The sequence below is a fragment of the Zingiber officinale genome, chromosome 5B, assembly GCF_018446385.1.
Source record: "Zingiber officinale cultivar Zhangliang chromosome 5B, Zo_v1.1, whole genome shotgun sequence".
Classification (NCBI taxonomy): Eukaryota; Viridiplantae; Streptophyta; class Magnoliopsida; order Zingiberales; family Zingiberaceae; genus Zingiber; species Zingiber officinale.
This window is the reverse complement of record NC_055995.1, coordinates 102,902,744-102,926,775: the sequence shown is the minus strand read 5'-3', so window position 1 is coordinate 102,926,775 and position 24,032 is coordinate 102,902,744. Positions and strand designations below refer to the sequence as shown.

Genomic DNA, 24,032 nt, shown 5'->3' with positions numbered 1-24,032 from the left:
TTTCTACATATGTGCATTTTTACAGTATCCTCATCACGAAATGCTCTATTTTGACATTTTTTATGATTGCAGGGGCATCGTAACTCGGCACCATTCATACATTCTGGATGACTTTTAGCAAAGGTAACAAACTGGTCAACTTCAGCAATAAAATCCTCTCTAATAAAACCATTATCTAATCGATTGTACATCCAAGCTTTGTTCATATACATTGTTATAACCTAAAGAGAATATAATTTGAAACATTATTAAACTTATATCACTTGAAATAATTTTAAATGCGCACAATTTCATCTCACAATCATCGTATCATATTACAATAAATCTCCTCTACACTAAAGCAAATAAATGAAACTAATATATCTCCGAAATGCAAACTATAAAGTAATGCCCGTTTCGTTCAAAACCAATACGAAGGGACTTCTTATTGTTGTTGAACAACTAACATATCATATATCCGAATTCAAAGTGAAAGTTTAAGCAACAATTTCTTTCCAAGCATTAGAACTTTATACGACTAAAGAAAGAAATAAGGGCAGGTTACAATAAAACACTAGTACCAAGGAAGAGAGCTAATAATCCAATGATCCATTACATAAACAGAATCAAATGATATATCGTAGTGCAGCTGAAGATTTGCTACAAGACAACTTTTTCTAATTATAACATTAAAAGATAATACAAGCTTTCATGTACATATCAAGTTTGCATCAATTTCAATTGGTTTGTTCAATAGCAGGATAATTTAGATATGGAGGAGAATGAACAAAGTGCTTAACAGTTAACACTAACTTTATCAACTTCACTTGGCTGGCCGCGATTAGACAGCGAGCAGGTGCCTGCGACCGCTGGGATGCCGCAAACAAGGGAAGCTGGGCTGCCGCAACTGGCTGCCGCGAGGACCTGCCTGCGGTGGGTGGCTTGCTGCGAGCTGCCCCTGGCGACGCTGCTGAGGCAGCAGCGGCCGGCCAGCCGATGAACGTGAACAGCAAGCTCACGGCCCTCGCGAACAGCATCGTCTCCCGCGCTTCCTTCGGCTTCAAATGCCATAACCAGCACGCGTTCGTCGAGACCCGCCGCGAGCAGGCCGCGGCGCCCCTCTCGCCGCGAGCAGGCCGCGGCGCCCCGCTCGCCGCGTGCAGGCCGCGACGGCCGCCAGCTGTGTGAAAACGGAGAGAGAGAGGGGCACGGAGCATACCTGACTGCTGGTTGCAGATGCCGGTGAACGGGAGGAGAGGACGCGCTGGGAAATCGCCGATCGTGGACGGAAATCGCCGAGAGAGGAGGAGGAAGCAGATCGCGCGAATAGGAAAGCGTCCGATTTGGTGCCCTAATACTGAAATACCGACGGAATTATAATTCCGTCGGTAACTGCCGACTGATTACTATTCCGTCGGTAAGCAGTGAAGCTTATCAGTATAGAATTTTTGCGGGTTTAAAATTAGCGGATGCGGGCGAAACCTCACCGACGGAAATATAATTCAGTCGGTGTTTCCCGACTGAATTCTAGGTCCGTCGGTAATTTACGAAAACCGCTAACCCGGATCTTCCAGATCTGTTGCCTATCGTTCGTATTCCCGACTGAATAAAATTCCGTCGGTAATTGCCGACTGATTATTTATATCAGTCGGCAATTACCGACGGAATATAAATTCCGTCCGTATATTACCGACGGAATTTATATTCCGTCGGTAATTGCCGACGGATATATATGCCGTCGGCATATACCGACACAATTAAATTCTGTCGGAAAACACCGACGGAATATAAATTCCGTCGCTACGCCCGTCGTTAATTACGGGTATTTTTGTAGTGTTACGTTTTATTGGCAATCATCTCTCAAGATGCAATAACTTGTGTTTCGAAATAGGAGGACTCCAAATTTCGAGCTCTGTCAAACTTTCGAAGTCTTGAAACTCTTAAGAGAGGAGAGAGAGAAGAAAACCCAAGGAGAATTCACAACTTGAGAATTGAGTGTTTTGATCGGAAGAAATAAGATTTATTTTATAGGGATGAAAGGTTACCGCTAAGAGATAAAAAGTTTCTTCCCAAAGGTAGAAGGATTCACTTAAGCCTTTTTATTATAATTAATTAATTTAATTAATTAATATGATTAACTGTTTACTTAATCTATTATAAATATTAATTAATCAATTAATTAATATTATAATAATTTAATCAATAAAATTAATTATAATTTCATACTCATCAATGTTTTCACATATCGAGTTAGTATTCATCCATAAATCTAATTCGTATACGAATCAAATTTCCATCCGATCATATAAGAGTAACTCTTCATTAGACATTAATTTCTCATTCACTCCAAAAATTGATTTATAACTTATACAATAGTCATATTATCTCTATTGATCATCAAATCAATTTTCTAATTTAATTTTAAAATAATTTTTATATTTATGAGAATCAGTCAAATCATATATCTAGATAAATTTTATTTTAATTCTATTTTACTATAAAACTCATACTCATACTCGTACTCATACTCATACTCATAATTATTTCAATTATTTAACCAATCGTAACATCATAGATTTTTTTTTAATTTTATTTTTATTAACATTCACAGCACTCTCGTACGAAAAAAAAGCAGAGACCTGTTTTTACACGCACCGACAGTGCGGAATTAAAGAATGAAATAGACTTCAATCCACTAAATTAGTGGGAAATTTAAGAACTAATGTTTTTACACGTGAATTCAACAAAATATATTATTATTATTATTATTATTCACAAAAATAAATATGAACTGAAACTCTCGCAGCCATCCAATTGCCAACCTAATCTCAATGGCCTTGCGCGCCGGAGTTCTACCCCGTCCCTCCCTCCTCCTCCCCCGCATCCGCTGCTCCGCCGGCGGTCGCCCCGACTCACCCGCCGGGGAGTTCGCTGCCCTCGCTGCTGCGTTCTTCCGCCGCCGTCTCCTCGCCGGCATCAGCTCCGCCTCCCTAGTCGCCCTCGGCGCCAACTTCGGTGGCCTCACCAGCTTCCTCCTCGGTCTCTCGCCGGAGCTCGGCCGCTCCCTGCGCCTCGACGTCCTCTACCCCGTCGAGGGATTCACTCGCTGCCTCGACTCCACCCACGGCTTCGGTATCGACCAATTCGATCCGATTCAATCGCTAATTACAGCCTCGAATCGAAGCGGAATTTCTAACAAAAATTCAATCTTTATCAGAGTTTATATATCCGGAAACTTGGGTGGGAGACCAAACGCTTCTCTACAGAGCAATAGAAAAAGCAGAGTCCGAGAGGTCGCTGGATCCTCCGCCTTTAAACAACGGTCGACAGCCCACCCGACCGATGAGCGAGCCGGTGGCCGCCTTCGGGCCGCCGGGATCCACCGGCGAGCTCAACGTCAGCGTCATCGTCTCCACCGTCCCCCGCGACTTTGCGTATGCCCTGCCCATCTCCTCCTCCCTCTCCTTCTCCTCCATTTCAAAATTGATTTTTTTTGCAGAATCGAGGACTTCGGCAGCCCAAAGGAAGTGGGTGAGACGGTGCTGAGGAGGATCGCCGGGTCGAGAAAAAGAACAGACGTGAATGCTGCTCTCGTGGATGCGTCGGTGAGGGCGGATGCTTCCAAGAAAGTCAACTACTACAAGTTGGAATTCCGCGTGGAGGCGCCGTCGTTCCGCCGGCGCAACGTCGCCGTCTGTTGCGCCAGAGGCGGGAAGCTGTTCACTCTCAATGCGCAGGCGCCGGAGGCGGAATGGCCTGAGGTGGAGCGGGAATTCCACGCCATTGCCGACTCCTTCAACCTTACCGATGCGTTGAAGGAAGTCGAATTCTTCGTTTGAGTCGTTGAAGATCTTTGCTCGATCGATTTTGCTAAATCAATCGATATGAAACTTTTTTTTTCTCAAAGTTTTTGACATCGATTGAGTTCGCTTGTGAAATTTTTTTGATTTCTGTTCTTAGTTTACTTAAAATCCTTTTTTTTAACAAAGATATTAAAATTAATTTACTAAAGCTGAAAATGAATTTTAAATTATTTATTTATTTTTATCAAAGTATTTCCATAATCTATTTATTTTTGATAATTTTTGACTAATTCTCTAAGTATGTATTTTGTATTTATCAAATTATAATTATATTGGTTTATCACATATTAAAATAATAAATTTTCAGATGATACACGGATAAATCATAGGTTAGATAGGTGTGTTAGTGATTGTGATATATAATTTTATTTATTTATTTATTTTTCTATTATACTAACTTTTTTTTTTTCATGATCTTACTAGTGTGGTAACAAAAATTATATGAGTTTGTATTTTTAGAACAATCACTATTTATCTCTTTTAATTTATATACTTAATTAAGTCAAATTTGAACTAGATTCAAGTTCACATACAAACAAAAATCTAAGTTAAGTTTAAATAATTATTTTAATGGTTTGATTGATTTTAGCTTGACTTGGCTTAATTAAATTTGACACAGTTATTTTATCAAATAAATTTGAACAATTCAAAGTTTGATTTAGTTTGACTCATTTATATTCTTATTATTATAAACAAAATAATTAATCAGGTTGAGTAATGTCGAGTCTAGGTCGATCGGTCCGACCTCATAGAAATTTCCCATCGGCCATCAGGATAAATGGGAAACCGCTCGCAGCGACCAACCCAAGAGCCCAATATCCTTTAGTTACGTGCCTCATTTGGAGGAAAAATTCCTATAATTTATATCCCTATTATTATAGATCCAAAATGTAATGGCCGGAGAAATGTCAATTTTTGTAAAGCTAGTAAAAAACAGACGACCACTCCGGTCAGTGCAAGATTTCTTAAAAGGAGTTAAAAAATATGGTACCATCATGGTCCCCTCATGATTGTCCATATTAGAGGGAGTTTCAGTCTTCTCAAATGAGTCTAATGACTAGCACATGTCATCATAAGGTCTGGAGTTCGAATCTCGGTAAAGTCGAAATAAATGTCTCCCTTATGTGTTAGTCACTATTTCAAAGACTAGTAGTCATCCGTGATTTACTTCCTCCGTGTTGATCATGAGACGGATTGACAGAGACATTAGGGATGAACATATTCACCTTTTGTCATCATATTATAGGGAGTTTCATCGGAATTCAAATTGATAAGCACATAAGTTAATGTATTGTATATAATTTTACCTTCTATGTTGTCTCGAGGTTTCCTTCTTCCCGGTCAAGATAGCCAAAATCTACAAAATCGACGACCTCTATTATTAGGCAGGAGTTACAATGGAGATTTGGAAACTACGAGGGTATTTTTAAAAAGGTCAACGAACTATAGGCCTAAAATGAAATTTTCTTATAAACAGAGAGAAACCGAGAAAGTTCCCTTTCTCTCTCCATCTCCACCGACCAAAACTGCCAACGTAACTTGCCGCGGCAAGATAATGATCGAAGGAAGAGCAGAAGGAAAATTCCAAAGTTAACGGGGACGGCGACGGAGACTGCACAAACATCATCAAGCGCAGCTCATAGTTTATGGGAGTGCAAGGGCTGTGGGAGCTACTCGCTCCCGTCGGCCGCCGCGTCTCCGTCGAAACCCTAGCCGGCAAGAAGCTCGCCATCGGTATCCGGCCACTTCCCTAATTTTCTTTCCTCCTCTTCCTCTTCTCCCCCTGATTGATTGCCTCTTCCTCTTCCCAGACGCCAGCATATGGATGGTCCAGTTCATGAAGGCGATGCGGGACGAAAAGGGGGAGATGGTCCGCAACGCTCACATCCTCGGCTTCTTCCGCAGGATCTGCAAGCTCCTCTTCCTCCGGACAAAGCCTGTTTTCGTCTTCGACGGAGCCACCCCCGCCCTCAAGCGCCGCACGGTCGCTGCGCGCAGACGCCACCGTGATAACGCCCGCGCTAAGATCCGCAAGACCGCTGAGAAGCTCCTCCTCAATCACGTGTCTTCCCTTCCTACCTTTTTCTATATCTCTCGTCCTTTTTTTTGTCCTTTCTTATCTGATTAAGTGTGCTGGCTTTTGTAGCTCAAGGCAAAGAGACTAGAAGAATTGGCAGCGGAGATTAAGCAGCAGAGGGGAGAAGCTAAGGAAAAGCCGAATAATGATAATGACTCAAAAGGCAAAAGGGTGTTGGATTCGGATAGTGAAATTGGGACTGAGCCAAGTGGAATCAGACCTAGTGGTGACAAAGGTTCTGGGGTCTCTTCCCAGGAAAACCTTGATGAATTGTGAGAGCATTTTCGAGAGTTTTTACACTTTCCTGTGAATCTGTGATTTTTTTTTTTTCCATAGAAAATTGTCTTTGTTCTTTCTTCATGTTACTAATTAATTTCTCCTTTACACGGTGCTCTTTCTAAGACTGGCTGCATCTCTTGCCGCTGAGGAAGATATGGATATCTCTACAAATGTGCTTAAGCATTCTGAAGGTGGTCAGGGTAAAGAGGGAGATGATGATGATGATGAAGATGATGAAAGTGAAGAAATGATTTTTGTGAGTTTTCGTCAAGTGCATTCTCACTCACTATTTTGTTTTGTGCACTTACATATTTGTAATTTGCACAGTACTGTTTTGTTTACTTTTTGTTTTTTTTGGTATAAAAACATATGTTGGTACTTTCTACATTTCCTAGAATTCACCAGAACTACTGATACATCATTCTCGATATGTTTCGCAAACTAGGCTATTATTCTAATCCTATTGTAAAGAGAAGTATCTTTTCAGTAGCCTTTTCTAGAATAAACTAAAATTTAGCTTTTATTCGATACAAACTTTGAATTCCAATAAATACTGGCAGCATGAGCAGAACTATCAATTGAAATTCAAAGATAAACTTCATTAAATCAAAAGGGGAAAGTTAAAAAAAAAAGGAAGATGAAAGGAAAAGACCAATATAGCAGTTCCAGTATTGCTTTGGAAAAAGACCAATACAACAGTTCTAGTTTGTTGCTTAAGGCTGTTATGATTTACTTGCTAAATGACTATACCATCATATATTTTAGTGTGTTCACCAATAACACTGCACTACAACAAAATTACAGTTATTTTTTGGCCTTCTGGTACACAACTTAAAACTGCAGATGCATACATGGAACATAACTGACAATGCTGGAGTTGTATCTTTAGCAATTGAGGGATCATTGTTCTGTCTTCTTACATGCTTAGAGCTGTGTCAGTAAAGGGACATGTGTAAGGAGTTCAAATCTTATCTTGAATCAATTTTGTTTAGTTGCTTCGTTCCTATAAGATGGCCAGATATGTGGATTGAAATAATGTATTGGATAAGATACACCATTGAGATGGCTCATTCAAATTTTTGTTAAGATAACTTACAAAAATTCTATTTAGGTTTTATTCTGCCAATGAGTAGTACACAGTTTCTAATTTACAAATCGACAAGAATCTATTTGAAGGTTGGTTAGAATATTTAGGATGCTAGTCCTCATAGCATTTGGGTATTGAATGATTAAACATAACCCTTCTTCATGCTAAAAAGAAAAATAACCATGCTTGATGCTTTATTTTGTTATTGCAAACTTTAAGGCATTAGCATTGCAGTTCTCAGGAAAAAATGGTGAATGACAATGGAGGATGACAATACAAGATTATGGTGCATATGATAATTTTTACTTTGTAGGGAATTATGAAAAGGAAAATCATAGTACTTGGAATTGTTTCTTTTCAAAAGAGGGAGATTTGATAGATACTCATTCTAAAATATACTGCTGTATTATTCTTCTCTATCCTTTGAATACATTTCATTTCAGAAGGTATTAAAGAGAGCTTCTAAGATTTGTTTTACTTAATGATCCTCCACATGTCTTGTAACATGAAACTTATCACAAATAATTGGTAATGCAGCCTATAGACAATATTCAATTGGATCCAGCAGTTTTAGCCTCATTGCCTCCATCAATGCAACTTGATCTTCTTGTTCAGGTAGTAATAATTTAATGAACTTGTTTGTATGTATCCACTTTGATGTTTGCTTATTTCATCTGTTGTCATTACATATGCTTGTGTAGATGAGGGAGAGAATCATGGCTGAGAACAGACAGAAATATCAGAAGATTAAAAAGGTTCAGGACTCTTATGGTGATTTTGGTTATTCTTACACCAATTTATCTCTACCTAATAACTTCATTATCTCTGCACTTTCCCAGTTTAAGATCATTAAATTTTGCTAAAAGTTCTTTGAATTTTCAACATTGAAATTCCTTGACCCATGATTAACCATGATAAGACCTCTGCTGAAACTTTGCTTTTCTTCTATCATGGCATTCAGTCAATGAACTTTCATACCTTCATGTTGTTATATTAACACATTTGTTTCAAAATGGAACTCACTGTTATTATTGGAGAAAGGGAATATTGCATTGCCTACAATATGAGCTAACCATTACGAAATAATTGTGATGTATATGTAAGCTTCAACTTAGATTCTGACTCTATAACATCTAATGTGGGCCTAAACTCACATGCCTAATAATACCTGATACTCTCAATATTCCTCTAGATGGAGCACAAATATATACATAAAATCTTGTTAGGTAAACTAGAAAATGTAGGCTGATACATGACTATAATAAAACTAAAATGTAATACTTCCACGTAAGTGATAACAAACCTAAGGAGTTAATAGGACATATAGCCAATGATTGGTCATAGCTGAGTACATTATCTCTTGAGAGTGAATTTCTCCTTCAATAGACACATACAATATAGGACACAATGGACTAATGGAAAATGAAAGAACCCGAAGCTCTTGGAAGTAGAGTTGTTTGATGGCTGGTTCGTCAAAAACCCATCATCTGACGGGCCGGCCCATCTGGGAAATTTCCAACCCAAGGTGGGTTGCAGGATAGGCGGGCCAGCCCACGAGCCCACCAAAAAATAAAAAATAAAAAGGTTGGGTTGCAGATTAAGCGGGTTAGCCCATGAGCCCATTGACTTTTCTACTTTAGTTTTAAGTTTTGGATTTTTTTTCTTCTCAACCCGCGAGCTAACTCGAGCCCGCCACGGGCAGGCCCGCCTGGACCCGCTACCCGAGTGGGCTGGCCCGTTTAGGCCTGCCAAATGATGGGTTGGTTAAATTTCAACGCAATCCACCTAAATTGTTTGGTGGGACGGGCCAACGTGACGGGTTGATGGCTCTACTTGTAAGAGCAATGGATAGCCATCTCGACCTTTTGCTGGAAGCAGTAAATTTAGAACAGGATGTATTTCTGTGCAGGTCTTCATTGGAGATGGATAACACTGTTGACCCTTTGTTGGGAGTAACAAATTGAAGAGGACATTTTTTTGGGTTCAAGTCTTCACTTGATAGAATAGAATATGCTGAAAGAAGAAATACAATAAGTAAATAAGGTGCCCAAGTGCTGGAAGCAACTTGAGAAGGTTGAGGCAGAAGAAGTTGGAGAACAGAGTCATGAGTGTCTTAAGGGAGACTACTGTCTAAGGACTCCCTTTCACAATGTGACTTGAAGAAGACGAGGTTCAAGGAGTCTGCACTGTTGATCCGGTGCTAGCAAGGAAGAGGTTATAGAAGATGAGAGGCCTGTGAGCAGAAGATGAGAGGTTGGAGAAGAAGATGAATCATTGCTTTGGTTAAGAAGGAAACAAGGCACTGGAGCGGCTGGAATTAGTGGAGATCCGTAGCAGAGAAAGGGAGCTTTTATGAAAAAGAACAGCCTTCAATCTGTAGCTTATTCACACGGAGGTTTGTCTGAATGAGGCAGAATGGATGCAGGCATTTTAGGTAGTGGGAGGCACATCAGCCTTACAAGTGGAGACAGGGAACTGCCTGCACACCTTGCCCAGTTACACCCACACCTGGCAGCACTACAATAAGCAATGGCATTGGTGCTGTGGATGCATGTGCCACAAGATAGCCAGATGTAGCAGAGAGGACATATGACCATTACCAGGCATCAACACTGGCTCATTGTCGTGTGTGGATGTGTTGCTCATCCTGTGCAAGGACATGAGATCTACATGGCAAGAGAAGAGGCACGAGGGCACTCATCAATTGGTTTGCATGGAGAAGGACACACAAGGAAGGTCCTAATGTTGCATAGAAGGTGTTTTGGCGAGAGGATGAAAGTGATGGAGGTGGTTGTGATGCAAGTTTTACAATTTGCGGCTATACCCAAGCACAAAGGGCTCAGCCACCTGGGCACTTGTACTATACATGTTCTGGAATGTACTAGATATCACTTACTAGGATATACTAGTTGTACTACACATGTTCCAGAATGTACTACACTGTACTACACATGAACTTTTAAGGTTGCACGGTATCTAGCCAAAGTCTGCAGCCAGTGACACAAGCAGAGTAGGACAATTCACTTTGCATGGACAAGGGAAAAGGGATGAGAGGAAGGATTGAGAAAAATAAGGGAGAGTGGCAAATACCCCTTTGGAAAACCCTAACCTTAATAGGGGGTGACATGATATATATAATGTTTGGAAAATTTGAATGTTGAATGACCATTGCAGAATATATGTTGGTCTCAGCATAGACTTTAACCCTATACCATTGGAAGTATATGTATGTCTCAACTTAGACCCTAACCCTGAAACATCTAATGTATGACTAAATCCACATGACTAATAATGGCTAATATTCTGGCACTAAGAGAAAAGAAAAAGCTCTCCTCGTGCTTGTAGAAGGAAAAAATCTATCTTCTTTTTCTTTTTTATTCTATTTTACTGAAAGTAGTTTCTGTTGTTTCTTGTTGAAACAGCTACAGCTGAGTGAGACTTGTAAATGTAAAAACGACTATTATATCCATCAGATTTGAAATGTTTGTTTAATACATCTTAAACTGCAACAATATATTGTCTTTTGTTAATCTTCACAATTTAGGTAGTCATTTTGCCACTTTATGTTTATAACCAACAGGATGAATAGGTTTGCGCTGTGTGCTGAGAAACAATTTTGTTTTCAGGCCCCTACTAAATTTTCTGAGCTGCAAATACAATCATATCTTAAAACCATTACTTTTAGGAGGGAGATAGATGAAATACAGAAACGTGCAGCTGGTAGAGGTGTAGCTGGTGTGCAAACTTCAAGGATTGCTTCTGAAGCGAACAGGGAGTTTATCTTTTCGTCATCATTTACTGGTGATAAACAGTAAGATTTTGTGTTGCCCCTCTAAATTCTTTATTGCTGTGAAAGTCTATACTGTGAACATATGATATGCATATTTTGGGATTTAGTTTTTGACTCAATTGACAAATGTTATATTCAAGGTTTAAAATTTCAACTCGTACTGAGGTTTCGGTCCCAGACCGGAACGATACAGTTTCGGTATTTTTTTATTTATATATAGTAATTATTAGATAAATATATTTATTGCGTATAATTTAAAAATAAGTTGTATATTGATTTTATATAAGTTCTCCATTATTAAACAACTTAATATTGTTAGAAAAAATAATTAAATATTATTTTATGTAAAGAAAATTGATCTATCAATAATTTGAATTAAAATTAATACATCATAATATGTTACCTTGCTAATACTAAAAGGAGTGACGTGAATCAGATGAAAATCTTGGTTCTTGTAACATTTTGCTTAGGTAACCTCTATAGTTCTCCAACCTAGATTAAATAATCATAATTATATAAATTAATACAAAGATACTATTTTATATATAAAATTAATACAAAGATACTATTTTAAAATAATAATTATATAAATTAATTATTTATTCATTTAAGTAATTATTAATTTAAATAATATATATTTAAAATATTAAAATATCAATTAAATATTAAAACAATAAAAATAATACAAAATAATTAAAATATATCAGAATATAAATTTAATTTGAAGGGGAGCCTTGGCGCAACGGTAAAGTTGTTGCTTTGTGACCAAAAGGTCACGGGTTCGAATCCGGGAAACAGCCTCTTGCAAAAAGCAGGATAAGACTGTGTACAATGGATCCTTTCCCGGGACTCCGCATGGCGGGAGCTTCCTGCATCGGGCTATCCTTTTTTTTTTAGAATATAAATTTAATTTTTAATTTATTAGAATTTTTATAAAAAAACTTAGAATTTTTAAATAAAATTCAAAACAGTAAAAATAATTTCAGAATATCATTTAATAAAATTTATTAATTTTTTTTAATTTTTAATATATTTTTTATATTTTATTGAGATAATTTAATTAGAGTTTATGAAAGCTTCTTCAAAATATCACACTTAAGCGGGAATTGTTTAATTATTTAAATTACGATATTAATTTTGCACAGTACATGCCTGCGACGCACGCCCGTGCCCCCTTCGGTTCCCTGCACACCTCCGACGACGCTTCCAGTGGCACTGGAAGCATCCAGCTACGCTTCCGGCTCCGCTGGAAGTGTCGCGTAGTGACGCCTCTGCCGCCTCCGACGTCGGTGGAGCGTGTAGGGTGCCAGTTTCACTTCCCCAGCGGAACTAGGGCTGTAAACGAGCCGAGCCGAACTTTGGGGTGTTCAAGCTTGTTTGATAAGATAATTAAGCCGAGCCGAGCTTAAAATAAACCAAGTTTTTGATATGATTGTTCAAGCTTGACTTGGTTTATTTTTTATGAGCTTGAGCTTGGTTTGTTGAGATGTTATCGAGCTCTCAATTCAAAGGTAGATCCGCTACCTTAGCGGCCCCCCTAGTGCCGACCCCATGGATATGGAGGAAGGTTCATGTAGGTACATAGGCCATAGGCGCATGGCGGGGTAAACCCCAGGTCGTCGGTTCCTGAGAATCGACCTCTGTCTATTACGCCAGAGATACCATGCGCTCACCGTCTGTGCTACGCCCTGGGGGCTATCGAGCTCTCAATTCAAGCTTGGCTTGAGCTTGGTTCGAGTTTGGCTCGTTTATATATTATCGAGCTCTCAATTCCAGTTTGTTTGATTGTTTGAAATTTTTAGTTGTTTAATTGGTTGAAACTTTTAATTGTTTGATTGGTTATTGAGTTTGACGATTCAAACTTATTTGTTTATTTTATGTTTTTTTATTGTTTATTTATCATATTGAAAAGAGTTTTATTAATGAATATGGTTCATGAATATTGTTCACGAACGTTGTTTACGAACTTTAACGAGTTGAATACATATGTGTTCAAGCTTGTTTGTTTAGTTTAACGAGCTGTTCAAACTTATTTGTTTAATTAATCTGCCAAGCCGGACACCAAGTTTGTTCACGAACGTTTGGTTCATTTACAACCCTAAGCGGAACAGTAAAAATCGTCTGTGCCGCTTGGCACGGAATGACATTTCAATGGCTAGTTATATTTATGTTTTACTCCCATCAGTTTAAAAGGATTGATTGTTCTCTGTCTTATGATGCTTAGTATGCTAGTTAGCTGTTAATATTTATAGTTTGAATTTTATATTTAAGCATTTGCCAATGAAATTAGTATCTTTCTATTTTAGGATGCTTACATACAGAGGAATTGCTAATAGTGGAAATCAGGATCATCAGGCCTTGGCCAAGCCAAGCACCTCAACAAAGTCGAGCTTCCTCGCTAGTCAGTCTAAATTGCTAAAAGATGTTTCTGTTGATGGAAGTGCAAAAGATTTTGGTCCTGATGTCGAGACATATCTTGATGAGAAAGGACACCTTCGAGTTAGCAGAGTGAGAGGATTGGGAATTCGTATGACTCGTGATTTGCAGAGGAATTTGGATTTGATGGAAGAGTATGAGCAGGAGAAAAGAAAGAGAGATAACTGCATTGATCCAGTGACTTCCTACACCCCAAAAGAAGTTGAATCCGAAAGTCATTCTGAAAATGTTCAACTTACAGACACATTTGTAAGTAGTGAAGGAACAGATAAGAAAATTCATAACAAAGAGACTATCCATGGATGTGAAAGTGCAATTGAGATATCCTTCTTAGATGATGATAATGGGATGAATGATGACTTCTTCATGCAGTTAGTGTCTGGAGGTCAAACATCTAACATGCCATCAGAAGGTGTTCATTCAGACAAAATTACAAATGATTCTGAGTCTGATTCCATCTGGAGTGAGGGTCTGGTTGAGGCAGTTAGCGAAAATCCAAACAGTTTAGCAGAGGAGATAAATGGAAGTCCAAAAGCTGACTATTGCGCAAGCAAATCTACTTTAGCTGAGAACCCATGTGAAGAAGCTGACATGGATTGGGCTGAAGGTGTTTGTCATGAGCCTCAAGAAACTTTTCATTGCCAAGGTGAATCTGAAAAACATGTTTCAAAAGGATTGCTCGAGGAGGAAGCTGATATGCAAGAAGCAATAAGGAGAAGTCTGGAAGATTTTAAAGATCACAATTCCCCAACTGTTTCTTTAGTAAATAAAGATTTAGCAAGTTCATTCACAGACCGGGGCTTTGATGCTGAAATTTCACAGAATCTGATAACATCTGTTTGCCTAGACTCTAATTCTGGAGCTAGCTTATTGCATAATGATGAACAGTTGGATAATTCCAGCAAAAAAGAGGATGATAACATAATGACATCACAGGCAAACAATACTTCACCATGCAAACCTTCTGATGAACTCCAAAATCATTCTTATTTGACTAAACCCATGGAGGGATCTTGTAATGTTAATTCTAATACCAATTCAAAGGCCATGGATAATAACTCTATAATGGTTCTTGGTCTCTCTATTCCTGATGGCCAGAATAGTTGTGGATTGGATCAGTCTTCTGGAGCAGGGAACAATAATTCATTTTCTGAAATTATGGAGGAATTGGTGGCTAATGCTGGCATAGAGCAACATCAAGTTATTGAGAAAACTAATATTGCTTCTAATTTTATGGTAGACCAAAGCATGGAAAATACTCTTAGTTATCCAATAGAAGTATCTGAAGCTAGTCTGGACAATGAAATTTCACTACTTAGACAAGAACGTGCAGATCTTGGTAATGAGCAAAGGATTCTTGAGCGCAATGCCGAATCTGTGAACAATGAGATGTTCGCTGAGTGTCAGGTGTTTTCTTCAATCTCTTTTTTAATGTCTCAGGTGGAAGCTTTAATATTAAATAGAGTTACTAAATTCTTAGTTTCTTCTATTTCCATTCAGAGATTATAATATGTTCCCTATTTTCTTATGGAAGTAATGGCTCAACAGTACTGAATGAAGCAATTTTAAAGAACTGATCAATAAATGAACTGTCAATATTTTCCTAGAAATCAATAATTTTGTAATTCATCTTTATTATTTTAGAAACATAAAAGCTGCAACGTTGGCTCCATGATAATTTGTTATCATGGTGTATACTAGTTAATCGTTTCATCCGATCGACACCTGCCTATTGAAAATGAAATCACCATCTTTTACAGCATTAGAGATTTTGCATACTAATTTATGGCTTTCATCCAACTGTGAGGGAGTGGTGCAAGGAATAATAAAGATTTAAGAAATTATTTGGAGTGTAAGGTTTTTTTTCGCATAAGTTTCTGTTTCTTTTTTACATCTCTGATCTCTTTTCTGGAAAAATGCAGGAACTATTACAAATGTTTGGATTGCCTTACATAATTGCACCTACAGAAGCTGAAGCTCAATGTGCTTATATGGAAATGACAAAGCTTGTTGATGGTGTTGTAACTGATGATTCTGATGTCTTCTTGTTTGGGGCTCGAAGTGTCTTCAAGAACATATTTGATGATAGGAAGTATGTTGAGACGTATTTCATGAAGGTCTGTTTCTTTAACCTATGAAATTGAGTGGTGCCTCCATTCTTAAATCTTAAATATTGTAATAAAAATGTATACCCCTAATTTTTCTGAGTTTTTTAGCCCTAATGTATAACCACAATGTTTTGAGGAAAAAGAGAGCTAAGTTTTGAGTTCAAACTGCCTTGCATGGATTTGGTAGATGAAGTTCTACTTTAATACCATATGGCCCAACCCAAGTCACATGTCAACAACAGAAATTGTCATGAGCTTACCTTTATATTGTGCTGTCCTGTATTGCTTTGTACACTTGGATCCATGATTAAAACCCACTTTACAAATTCTTAATTTAGATTTCATTGTATGTGTGTGGACCTAAATTTGTTTTTATATTAGTTTTATTATAGTCAGTTTTCTGCAAGCATGATTTCTTGCCATTCGATTGTCATTTTTGAGCTTTTTTCTTTTTCCTATTATATCAGGACATTGAATCTGAGCTTGGATTAAATCGAGAAAATTTGATCCGTATGGCAATGCTTCTTGGAAGTGATTATACAGAAGGAGTCAGGTAAGCGCAATAGTGAAGTAGTATGTTTACTTTGCGTGTATCACAGATTTGTTCATTATGTTTGCCTACTTTTACATCGATCAAGAAAATTCCTGCAAAATGAAGATTAATAAGCTATGGCAGATTGAATAATTCTGTCAATTCTCATGTATCAGTATTGATTGAAAGATTTTGTTAAGAATCTCAAATATTATTATAATATTATGAGTCTGTCTTGAAACAAGTAGATATGTAAGGTTAGTTGTAATTTATTTTCCTGTGGTAGATGAGCAATGTTCATTAAAATTCAAATTTATTTATTTTGAGTAAATGTACTAGATTTTATATTCATTATTCTATTATATGGTGTATGGATATTTGCTATTTTAAGCATACCTCGAATAAAATAAATGATATATGAATATTTCAACTATCGAGTCCTGCATATAACATGAAGACACTCCATTTAATTGAATTAAGAATTGTTTTTTCACTTCCCATTTTAGGCTTTTGAATTTATCTGGCCAATGGGTGGAGTTTCCCCTTTGCTTCATATTTCTAGGAAAAGTAATTAAATTGGTTAACTTTGTTCTGTATGACAATTAACATCTTTTAAGGGAGTTGTTATTGATTATTCAACTTTCCCACGGTGAATATCTTTGAATCTTTCAATATTTTTTATTATTCTCCCATCAAATTGCTACCACTTGCAGCCCTGAATTATGCATTAAGAATTTCCTTAGGATTTTGAATAGTCTCCCTATATCATTGCTGTGCCTGAGTGAGAAAAATTTTTAAGTGTCTGCAACAATGCATTATTGGAAATAAAGTATAAATAGCTAAAATGGATATCAAAATTAGTTTTTTTTCCTGAATTGGACTGTAAAGTAGTGGTCACATATAAGCCAAATTAAAGATCTAAAAGTCCTTATAGAGAATCAGTATATAGGTGAGGATATGAATTTTAAGATTGAGTGATGTAATGCTAAAGTACGATGTTATAGTTTTGTCCCTGCCACACACTTTTTGTTGCCATCTAGAATGGTAGGTTTTTAGCACCACGTGTGCCAACACTTGGCGCGCTCATATGAGAGCCTATTGAGATGAATTTCAATGGATTTTATTGGCACACTTGGCGCGCTCATATGATGAATTTCAATGGATTTTATTTCTTTGATGCCATCTCAGTTTATTTCTTCTAAAAATAAGACTATAATAATTAAAAAGTAAATTGAATTAAAATTTTATTATATTATGTCATACCAATACATACTTCAACATATGTTAAAGACTTAAAGTATGTCAAGATGAATTTAGAAGAGTATTATTCGTAAAATCCTCTCACTATATCAATTAGATAAATTAGATAATTGAATTAAACATGATTTTGTTACTTGTTTTAACTTCAATATATGTAATCTTTACTCCCATATTTTGTTTCACTTGGTTTTTTTTAAAAAAAATAAGATCTACAATTAAATAATAAATTAAATTAGAATTTTAAAGAAACAACTACAAAAAAATATTACAAGCATTATTTCTAATCCTCCCTGATGTGTGCCAAAGTGTATATTGGTAGAAGGAATTTTGGTAATTTTTTGGAATGAGTTCATTTCAACCACACCTTATCAGAAATTAGAAGTTTGAAACTGTCAATGACTCACTATGCTAACACTTACTATTGGCCTGATTTTAGTTCAAATGAACAGGATACTACTGTCTTCTCTATATCTTATTGCAAAAATGTTTTTGTGCCTTTAATGCTTAGCTCTATACATATTACAAATGATAGTGAGCAATGAGATAGTAACTATTCGCAGAGAATGTATTGTTGATCAACCTCAGGCAATTCAACAATATTGTTTTAGGTCTTATGTAAGAAGTAGCAGAATATGAGTCATTCCATCAAGTTTGACTTGTAGGTTTAATATGGATGGAGTCATAGCAAGATCTTGTCTAGTCAAACACTCTACAAATAATTATAATTCATGGTTTTGTTTTGGATGACAGAGGACATGGTAAGGAAGAACACAATTTTTCGAGGAAATGCACATTGACATTGTGAGCTAGACAAGTAGGCTTTGAAACTGAAACTAATGCAGATCCAGCACTGAGAACAACTCAATCCCTTTTTACAGTTCTCTGTAAAAATACTACTGTTCTATCCCAAAAAACATTTATTGAACTTACTGATTTCTGCCAACCCTTGGATATTGGAAGAAGAGGATTGAGAAACTCAAAATGTTAATTTTTCTATCAAAAATCAGATGGCATCATGGTCATGTATTGGATAGTTTCTTAAATTTCTCTTTCATCTCAACCTGTAAATGCTCACATGAACCAATGTATATGTACATTCTCAAGTTTGCACATTTTGACTCCTAGTCAGTTAAACACAGGATTCATTCTTTTTTTTTGTTGAAATCTAACAATCATTAGCTTTTTAGAAGATTCACACATCTTAATATCTAGATGCTCTTGTAATACCAAAATGTGTTTTTATATAGTTTACTGAACAAGCTTATTGGTTGATGATATATTTAAATCCTCCAGTTTTTTCTAGTGCAGTGGAATTGGCATTGTCAATGCCATTGAAGTTGTGCATGCATTTCCTGAGAAAGATGGCCTCCATAAATTTAGGGAATGGGTTGAGTCTCCTGATCCAAATATATTTGATGAACTTGGAACTGGTAAGAAGTCAAAAAAGGAATCCTCAAAAGAAAACAATGACGCAAATCTAATGAAAGAGAGTGTTGAGGGCGATGCAATCAAGAACCCTTCTGGCAATGGGGCCGTCAAAGACATCTTTATGGATAAGCATGTCAGTTTGAATACTCTATCCTTTTAACTTGTATGGTTCTGTTTTAATTTTCTCAAACAGTTTACTTTGGCATCCAGAGAAATGTGAGCAAGAATTGGCATATTTCTCCATCATTTCCTAGTGATGCAGTTATTAATGCATATACATCACCTCAAATTGATGAATCAACTGAACCTTTCATGTGGGGAAAGCCAGATTTGCCTTTACTTCGCAAGTAAGTTGATGCTCAGTCTTGTAGTTTTTAAATTGTTGTATAATCTGACAATAATCACTATTTTCATTACTAGGTTGATTTTGTTGCAAATAACTAAGATAACTCGTGATTTGAGTATTGAATAATAATATTGATATAGACTTCCACAGAGTAAATTGGAGGGCTAATATCTATGTAGCTGACCTGTCTCAATGAGAAATATATGTATTTTTAAAGATATAGCTTAACATGGACATTTTATCAACATGATATATATATATATATATATATATTAATGAATAGTGTTGGAAAGATGTAAACAAATTATTTAGATGCATTTTTCACCTTCTCCTTGAATGTTTTCATTTTCCCCTAATACATACATTTGCAGGTTGTGTTGGGAAAAGTTTGGGTGGACTAATCAGAAGGCTGATGAGTTACTTGTACCAGTTCTGAAGGAGTACAACAAGCATGAGGTTTGTCACTGTTTCCTTCTTAGGTTAATCATTGTTATTCTTTATTCTTTTGTACCATTTTACTTCTATTCAAGGTGAAGTTGCCTTATAGATTCTCAATATTCTGCTTCTATCATAGTAAAGCTTTCTTGTTTTTTTTTTCAGAAAAAAACTCTATTATTTTCTGCTGCCTTTCCTTTTGCTGCTGCTTCTACATTTTACCAGTTTCAGCAACCTTACATATGTTGGTTGCAAGTGTTTTACTTTTTTTTTTCTTCCTTTTACATTATTATAATTTTATTTAATCCCATCATTTTCTGATGTTCTGATTGTTATAAATTAATTGTACTTCCTAGTAATTCCAAATGCCTTAGTATCCTTTTGGGATAGATTTACAGCATTAAGCTAAATCAATCACTATATTTACAAATTAATAAAACACATTCGCTGGTTGTTGATTTCTGTATCTTCTATAATTCTGCTCTAGTATTTACCCAGAAATTCCTAATCCATCTTTCACTTTTTTGTTATTCAATGTAGACGCAATTGAGGCTGGAAGCATTCTACACATTCAATGAAAGGTTTGCAAAAATACGTAGCCAGCGAATTAAGAAGGCTTTGAAAGGAATGACAGACAACTTGTCACCTGAGTTGACTGATGATCTTGTTAAAGAGGCACCCAGTTCTAGTAGAAAAATAGCAAAAGTATCACAGGAACATATACCTGAGAATTCTTCTGGTCATAACTTCAAAAGAAGGAAAACTCGAAAACAATCAATAGCACAGGAATCTGGAAAAGAGATTGTGGATCCAGATGCTGTGGTTGAAGATTCACTGAATTCTGAACAATGTAAAGTAGTTGATAATAATTTTTTGAGTGTGAATAAGACTGGGAAAGAGGGAAGGGGAAGGGGAAGGGGAAGGGGGAGGGATAACAGTCGAAGAAAGAGTGTGCTGAAGTCTGACTCTGAATGTAGTAATAATGGAAAAAATAATGATTCTATTGGTGATATTCAAGTGGAAAATCAAGCTGAAGTGCCCAGAGCAATTTTAGAATTGCGTAGAGTAAGTTCATTTTCCTCACTTTCGTGCTATTACACCGATGCAGTCTTCTGTTCTTTAACTCATTGATAGTATATTTCTTTTTATATATATATTTTTTCAAGTATCAGAATCAAATATGCCTGTTGTTACTATGCACATGTATTCTTCTTTGAATCATCGGTTGTATTATGTGACTTTTTATTGTTGAGTTTCAGAACCAAATCTGGTGCATGGAGTTTGGCTGTCTTAAAATGATTGGCTTGATCTTCCAGTTGTTTGTAGAAACAGTGATTGTTGCTTCAGTTAGCGTACTTATTAGACAATTGTATCTCTTATTTTGTGTCTAACTTACTCTTACCTATCTCATTAACTCATTATGTGCATTTTCTGAAATTTTAATTCATTTGGATGAACTACTTTTGCATTTTCTTCTCCCTCAAGATTAAGGACTTCTAGATTTTGAGCAGCACATATGTTAATTCTTCCAGAACATCGCATATCTGTTGTCTCACATAGCAAAACTGTATGTTAATTTAGCGCTTGAATTTTGATTATGTTTATCTGCCAATATAGTACATGGATATGGTGGTCCACGATGTGGTTAGTATATTTCAATATATCATGATTTTTAAAATTTTACTCTCTAGAGTGATATCATTGTCACTTTTGGTAATTTTCTTACCGGATGTAGTCTGCTAAACACAATCTCTAATTTGTTCTCATGCACTTATGATTGTTCCAGTCCAGCAGGCTGCTGAAACAAGTTAAATATGCAGAAGATTTTGGAGCCGATGAAAATGGTGGGACTTCAAACCAGTATAGTAGTGAGCTGCAAGAAGTTGCAAGAGAGCAGGACCGAAGTGATAATGACAGTGCGCATAGAATTGGGCATTCTGCCAATATTGACAAAGGAACATGTTCATTTTCAGAGGATTGCCCTTCCCGAGAGCATCTTTTCTCAGGCGGTGGGTTTTGTGTTGATGAGAATGATGGAAAAGATAATATGGACCAGATTGCTGCCAACCAAACACATGGTTCAACAGAGATTCATTTTGAAGATAGGCATGGAGATGCTAGCTATGACCTCCAGCATGCTCTGGAGGAAGCATCTTGTGGAGACTATTTGCTTAGTGGTGGTGGTTTCTGCATTGATGAGAATAATGAAAGAGTTGTTGCAACTCAGTCAGCTATAACTAACATCAGAGATTTGGAGCTTGCTAAGAACTCTGAAGATCCTGAAAATATTGGCTCGGATAATTTTGAGAAAGACGACTCCAACAAAGAGTTGGATCCTCAATTTCATTCAGTGCTTGATGAGAATATTAGTTTGCATTCTTGTGGTCAGACCAACTCTGGTTTAAGTGCTATGTCTTCCTTAAGACGGAAGCCGCGGAGAAGATGAATAGGTATGACAGTCTTGCAGATAACTATTCGAAACAGGTTCAATATTTGAAAGATTTTGGCATGGAGGTACAGATAGCTGTAAATGAGTGATCACTTTGATGGCTATTGTTCATTTGAAATATAAAGCAAGTTGTAGAGGCATGGCTATGTTAGGTAGCCTTCACTTCACTGTGTCACAAGGAGCCAGCACTAGGTCACCTTTTCTTTGTTTATTTGAATTATACATGATTCAGTATCACCACGGGTGATGTAGTTTATGGAAAATGTAAAGATAGACGTGAAGCAGTTTTTAGTCCTGGAAGAGTTTTTTTTTCCTTTGCTATCTGAAATTGCAAAATCCAAAATGCAATTATTGGAAAAAAAACGATTCACTCGTCCTAGTGTCCCCGTCAATCTGTTCCTAAGTCAATACGGAGGAGGTAAATCATGAGTGATTATTAGTCAGTAGTGCAGGTGGTAAAGTATGGGGGGGAGGCATGTTTGGATACACCGAGTTTTTTTTTCTTTGCTATCTGAAATTGGAAAATCCAAAATGCAATTATAATTAATGGAGCAGTGGTGCTGTGTAAGGCCATGTTTAATTAATGTGCAGCGATGATTAATATCAAAAATATTTTGCATCATTTATTGCCTCCCAAAATACAGCATCTCTTGGTGTCTAAGGCGTTTGCAAATCTCTTTGGATTAGTCTCATTGTCTATATTTAGCAATATTGGAATTGTTCTTAGAACAAAAAATGTTCAAGGCATTGTAGAGATGATAACTGGATATATGGAGATTTACTATCTAAGATCGAGAGATGAAGAGGATTTTTTAGGTCATGTATTTGTTGAAAATTAATCTTTTATTTTATTATAATAAGTCTGTCATATTTTAACCAACTGAATATTCCTAGGACAACTTGAACCTTTTTATTATTGAATGGTTTATCACTTTAATTAGTGATAATTTCTCTGGGTTGGGAAGTTCCATTGGCATAAAATTATTAATAAATTTATTTTCAAAGAGTTTCACATCTTTGACTCTATTTAAATCAAATGATTTCTACTTTAAAAGTAAAAAATTAATGTATTCTCATTTGAGTCAAATTTTAAATATGAATAGCTTAATGCCCTAAAAGTTAGTTTATCCATATTCTTTTTTTAAAATGATTAGAATAATCATATAATAATTTTAATCAAAATTACTTGATAAATAAAAGTATTAGATGGATCTAACCGTTTTTAATCAAAATTAATATACGATAAATTTTGATTAAAATTATTATATTTTTTTCATAATTTAATCAGAGAATCTATGTCACTTTTATCTATATTATTTTTAAAAGAATTATTTATATATTTCTAATTTATAGCTTTTTTAAAATTATTTTTTATAAAATTATATAATTTTTTTAGGGTAATTTTGCATGCAGTCCCTATTGACAAACAAATCTTTGCATGCAGTCCCCACCCATTAAAATCTTTGTTTTCACTCCCCAGTTAAGCATTTTTACCAAATTGCCCATAATATTTTTAGGTACAAAAAGTCTAAAAATCAGTATAAATCCTCTTAAATTGAGTATATTAACTTAGAATCTAGTATATTTTCTATCAAATTGAGTATGATTCTAAACCCTAAACCCTAAACCCTAAACCCTAACCCTAAACCCTAAACCCTAAACCCTAAACCCTAACCCTAAACCCTAAACCCTAAACCCTAAACTCTAACCCTAAACCCTAAACCCTAAACCCTAACCCTAAACCCTAAATCCTAAACCCTAAAAAATAAGAGGAACAATTTTGATAGAAAATATACTCGATTTTTAATATAAAGTACTAACTTTAAGAAGAATTATACTCATTTTTGGACTTTTTGTACTCAATTTTGAAATTTTTGTACTAAAAAATCTGAGGGGCAATTTAGGTATCAATATTTGCATGAGGGAGTTGAAACAAGTAATACTTTGCATGCAGGGAGTGGAA

At 36.2% G+C, this 24,032-nt stretch overlaps 2 protein-coding genes across 4 annotated transcripts; both read left to right on the top strand.

Moving 5' to 3' along the window:
• Positions 1-2,801: 2,801 nt before the first annotated feature.
• LOC121987701 (psbP domain-containing protein 7, chloroplastic-like) lies at positions 2,802-3,889 on the top strand. Its single transcript, XM_042541437.1, has 3 exons — positions 2,802-3,111; positions 3,197-3,413; positions 3,479-3,889. Exons 1-3 carry the CDS (start codon positions 2,811-2,813, stop codon positions 3,816-3,818), a joined length of 858 nt encoding a protein of 285 aa, XP_042397371.1. The 5' UTR covers positions 2,802-2,810; the 3' UTR covers positions 3,819-3,889.
• Positions 3,890-5,345: 1,456 nt separating this feature from the next.
• LOC121985231 (DNA repair protein UVH3-like) lies at positions 5,346-22,390 on the top strand. 3 transcript variants are annotated; one of them, XM_042538546.1, is made up of 15 exons: positions 5,346-5,576; positions 5,654-5,904; positions 5,989-6,191; positions 6,322-6,454; positions 7,823-7,900; positions 7,987-8,040; positions 10,912-11,096; positions 13,382-14,918; positions 15,434-15,628; positions 16,087-16,172; positions 18,720-18,972; positions 19,050-19,186; positions 19,557-19,641; positions 20,161-20,685; positions 21,407-22,390. In XM_042538546.1, the coding sequence occupies exons 1-15, from the start codon at positions 5,489-5,491 to the stop codon at positions 22,064-22,066; spliced, it is 4,470 nt and encodes a 1,489-aa protein (XP_042394480.1). In that variant the 5' UTR covers positions 5,346-5,488; the 3' UTR covers positions 22,067-22,390. The 3 variants fall into 3 exon arrangements, with proteins under 3 accessions (XP_042394480.1, XP_042394481.1, XP_042394482.1); XM_042538547.1 differs by lacking the exon at positions 5,346-5,576 and having other exon boundaries at positions 5,776-5,906; XM_042538548.1 differs by lacking the exons at positions 5,346-5,576; positions 5,654-5,904; positions 5,989-6,191; positions 6,322-6,454 and having other exon boundaries at positions 7,846-7,900; positions 7,987-8,056.
• The last annotated feature ends 1,642 nt before the right edge of the window (positions 22,391-24,032 follow it).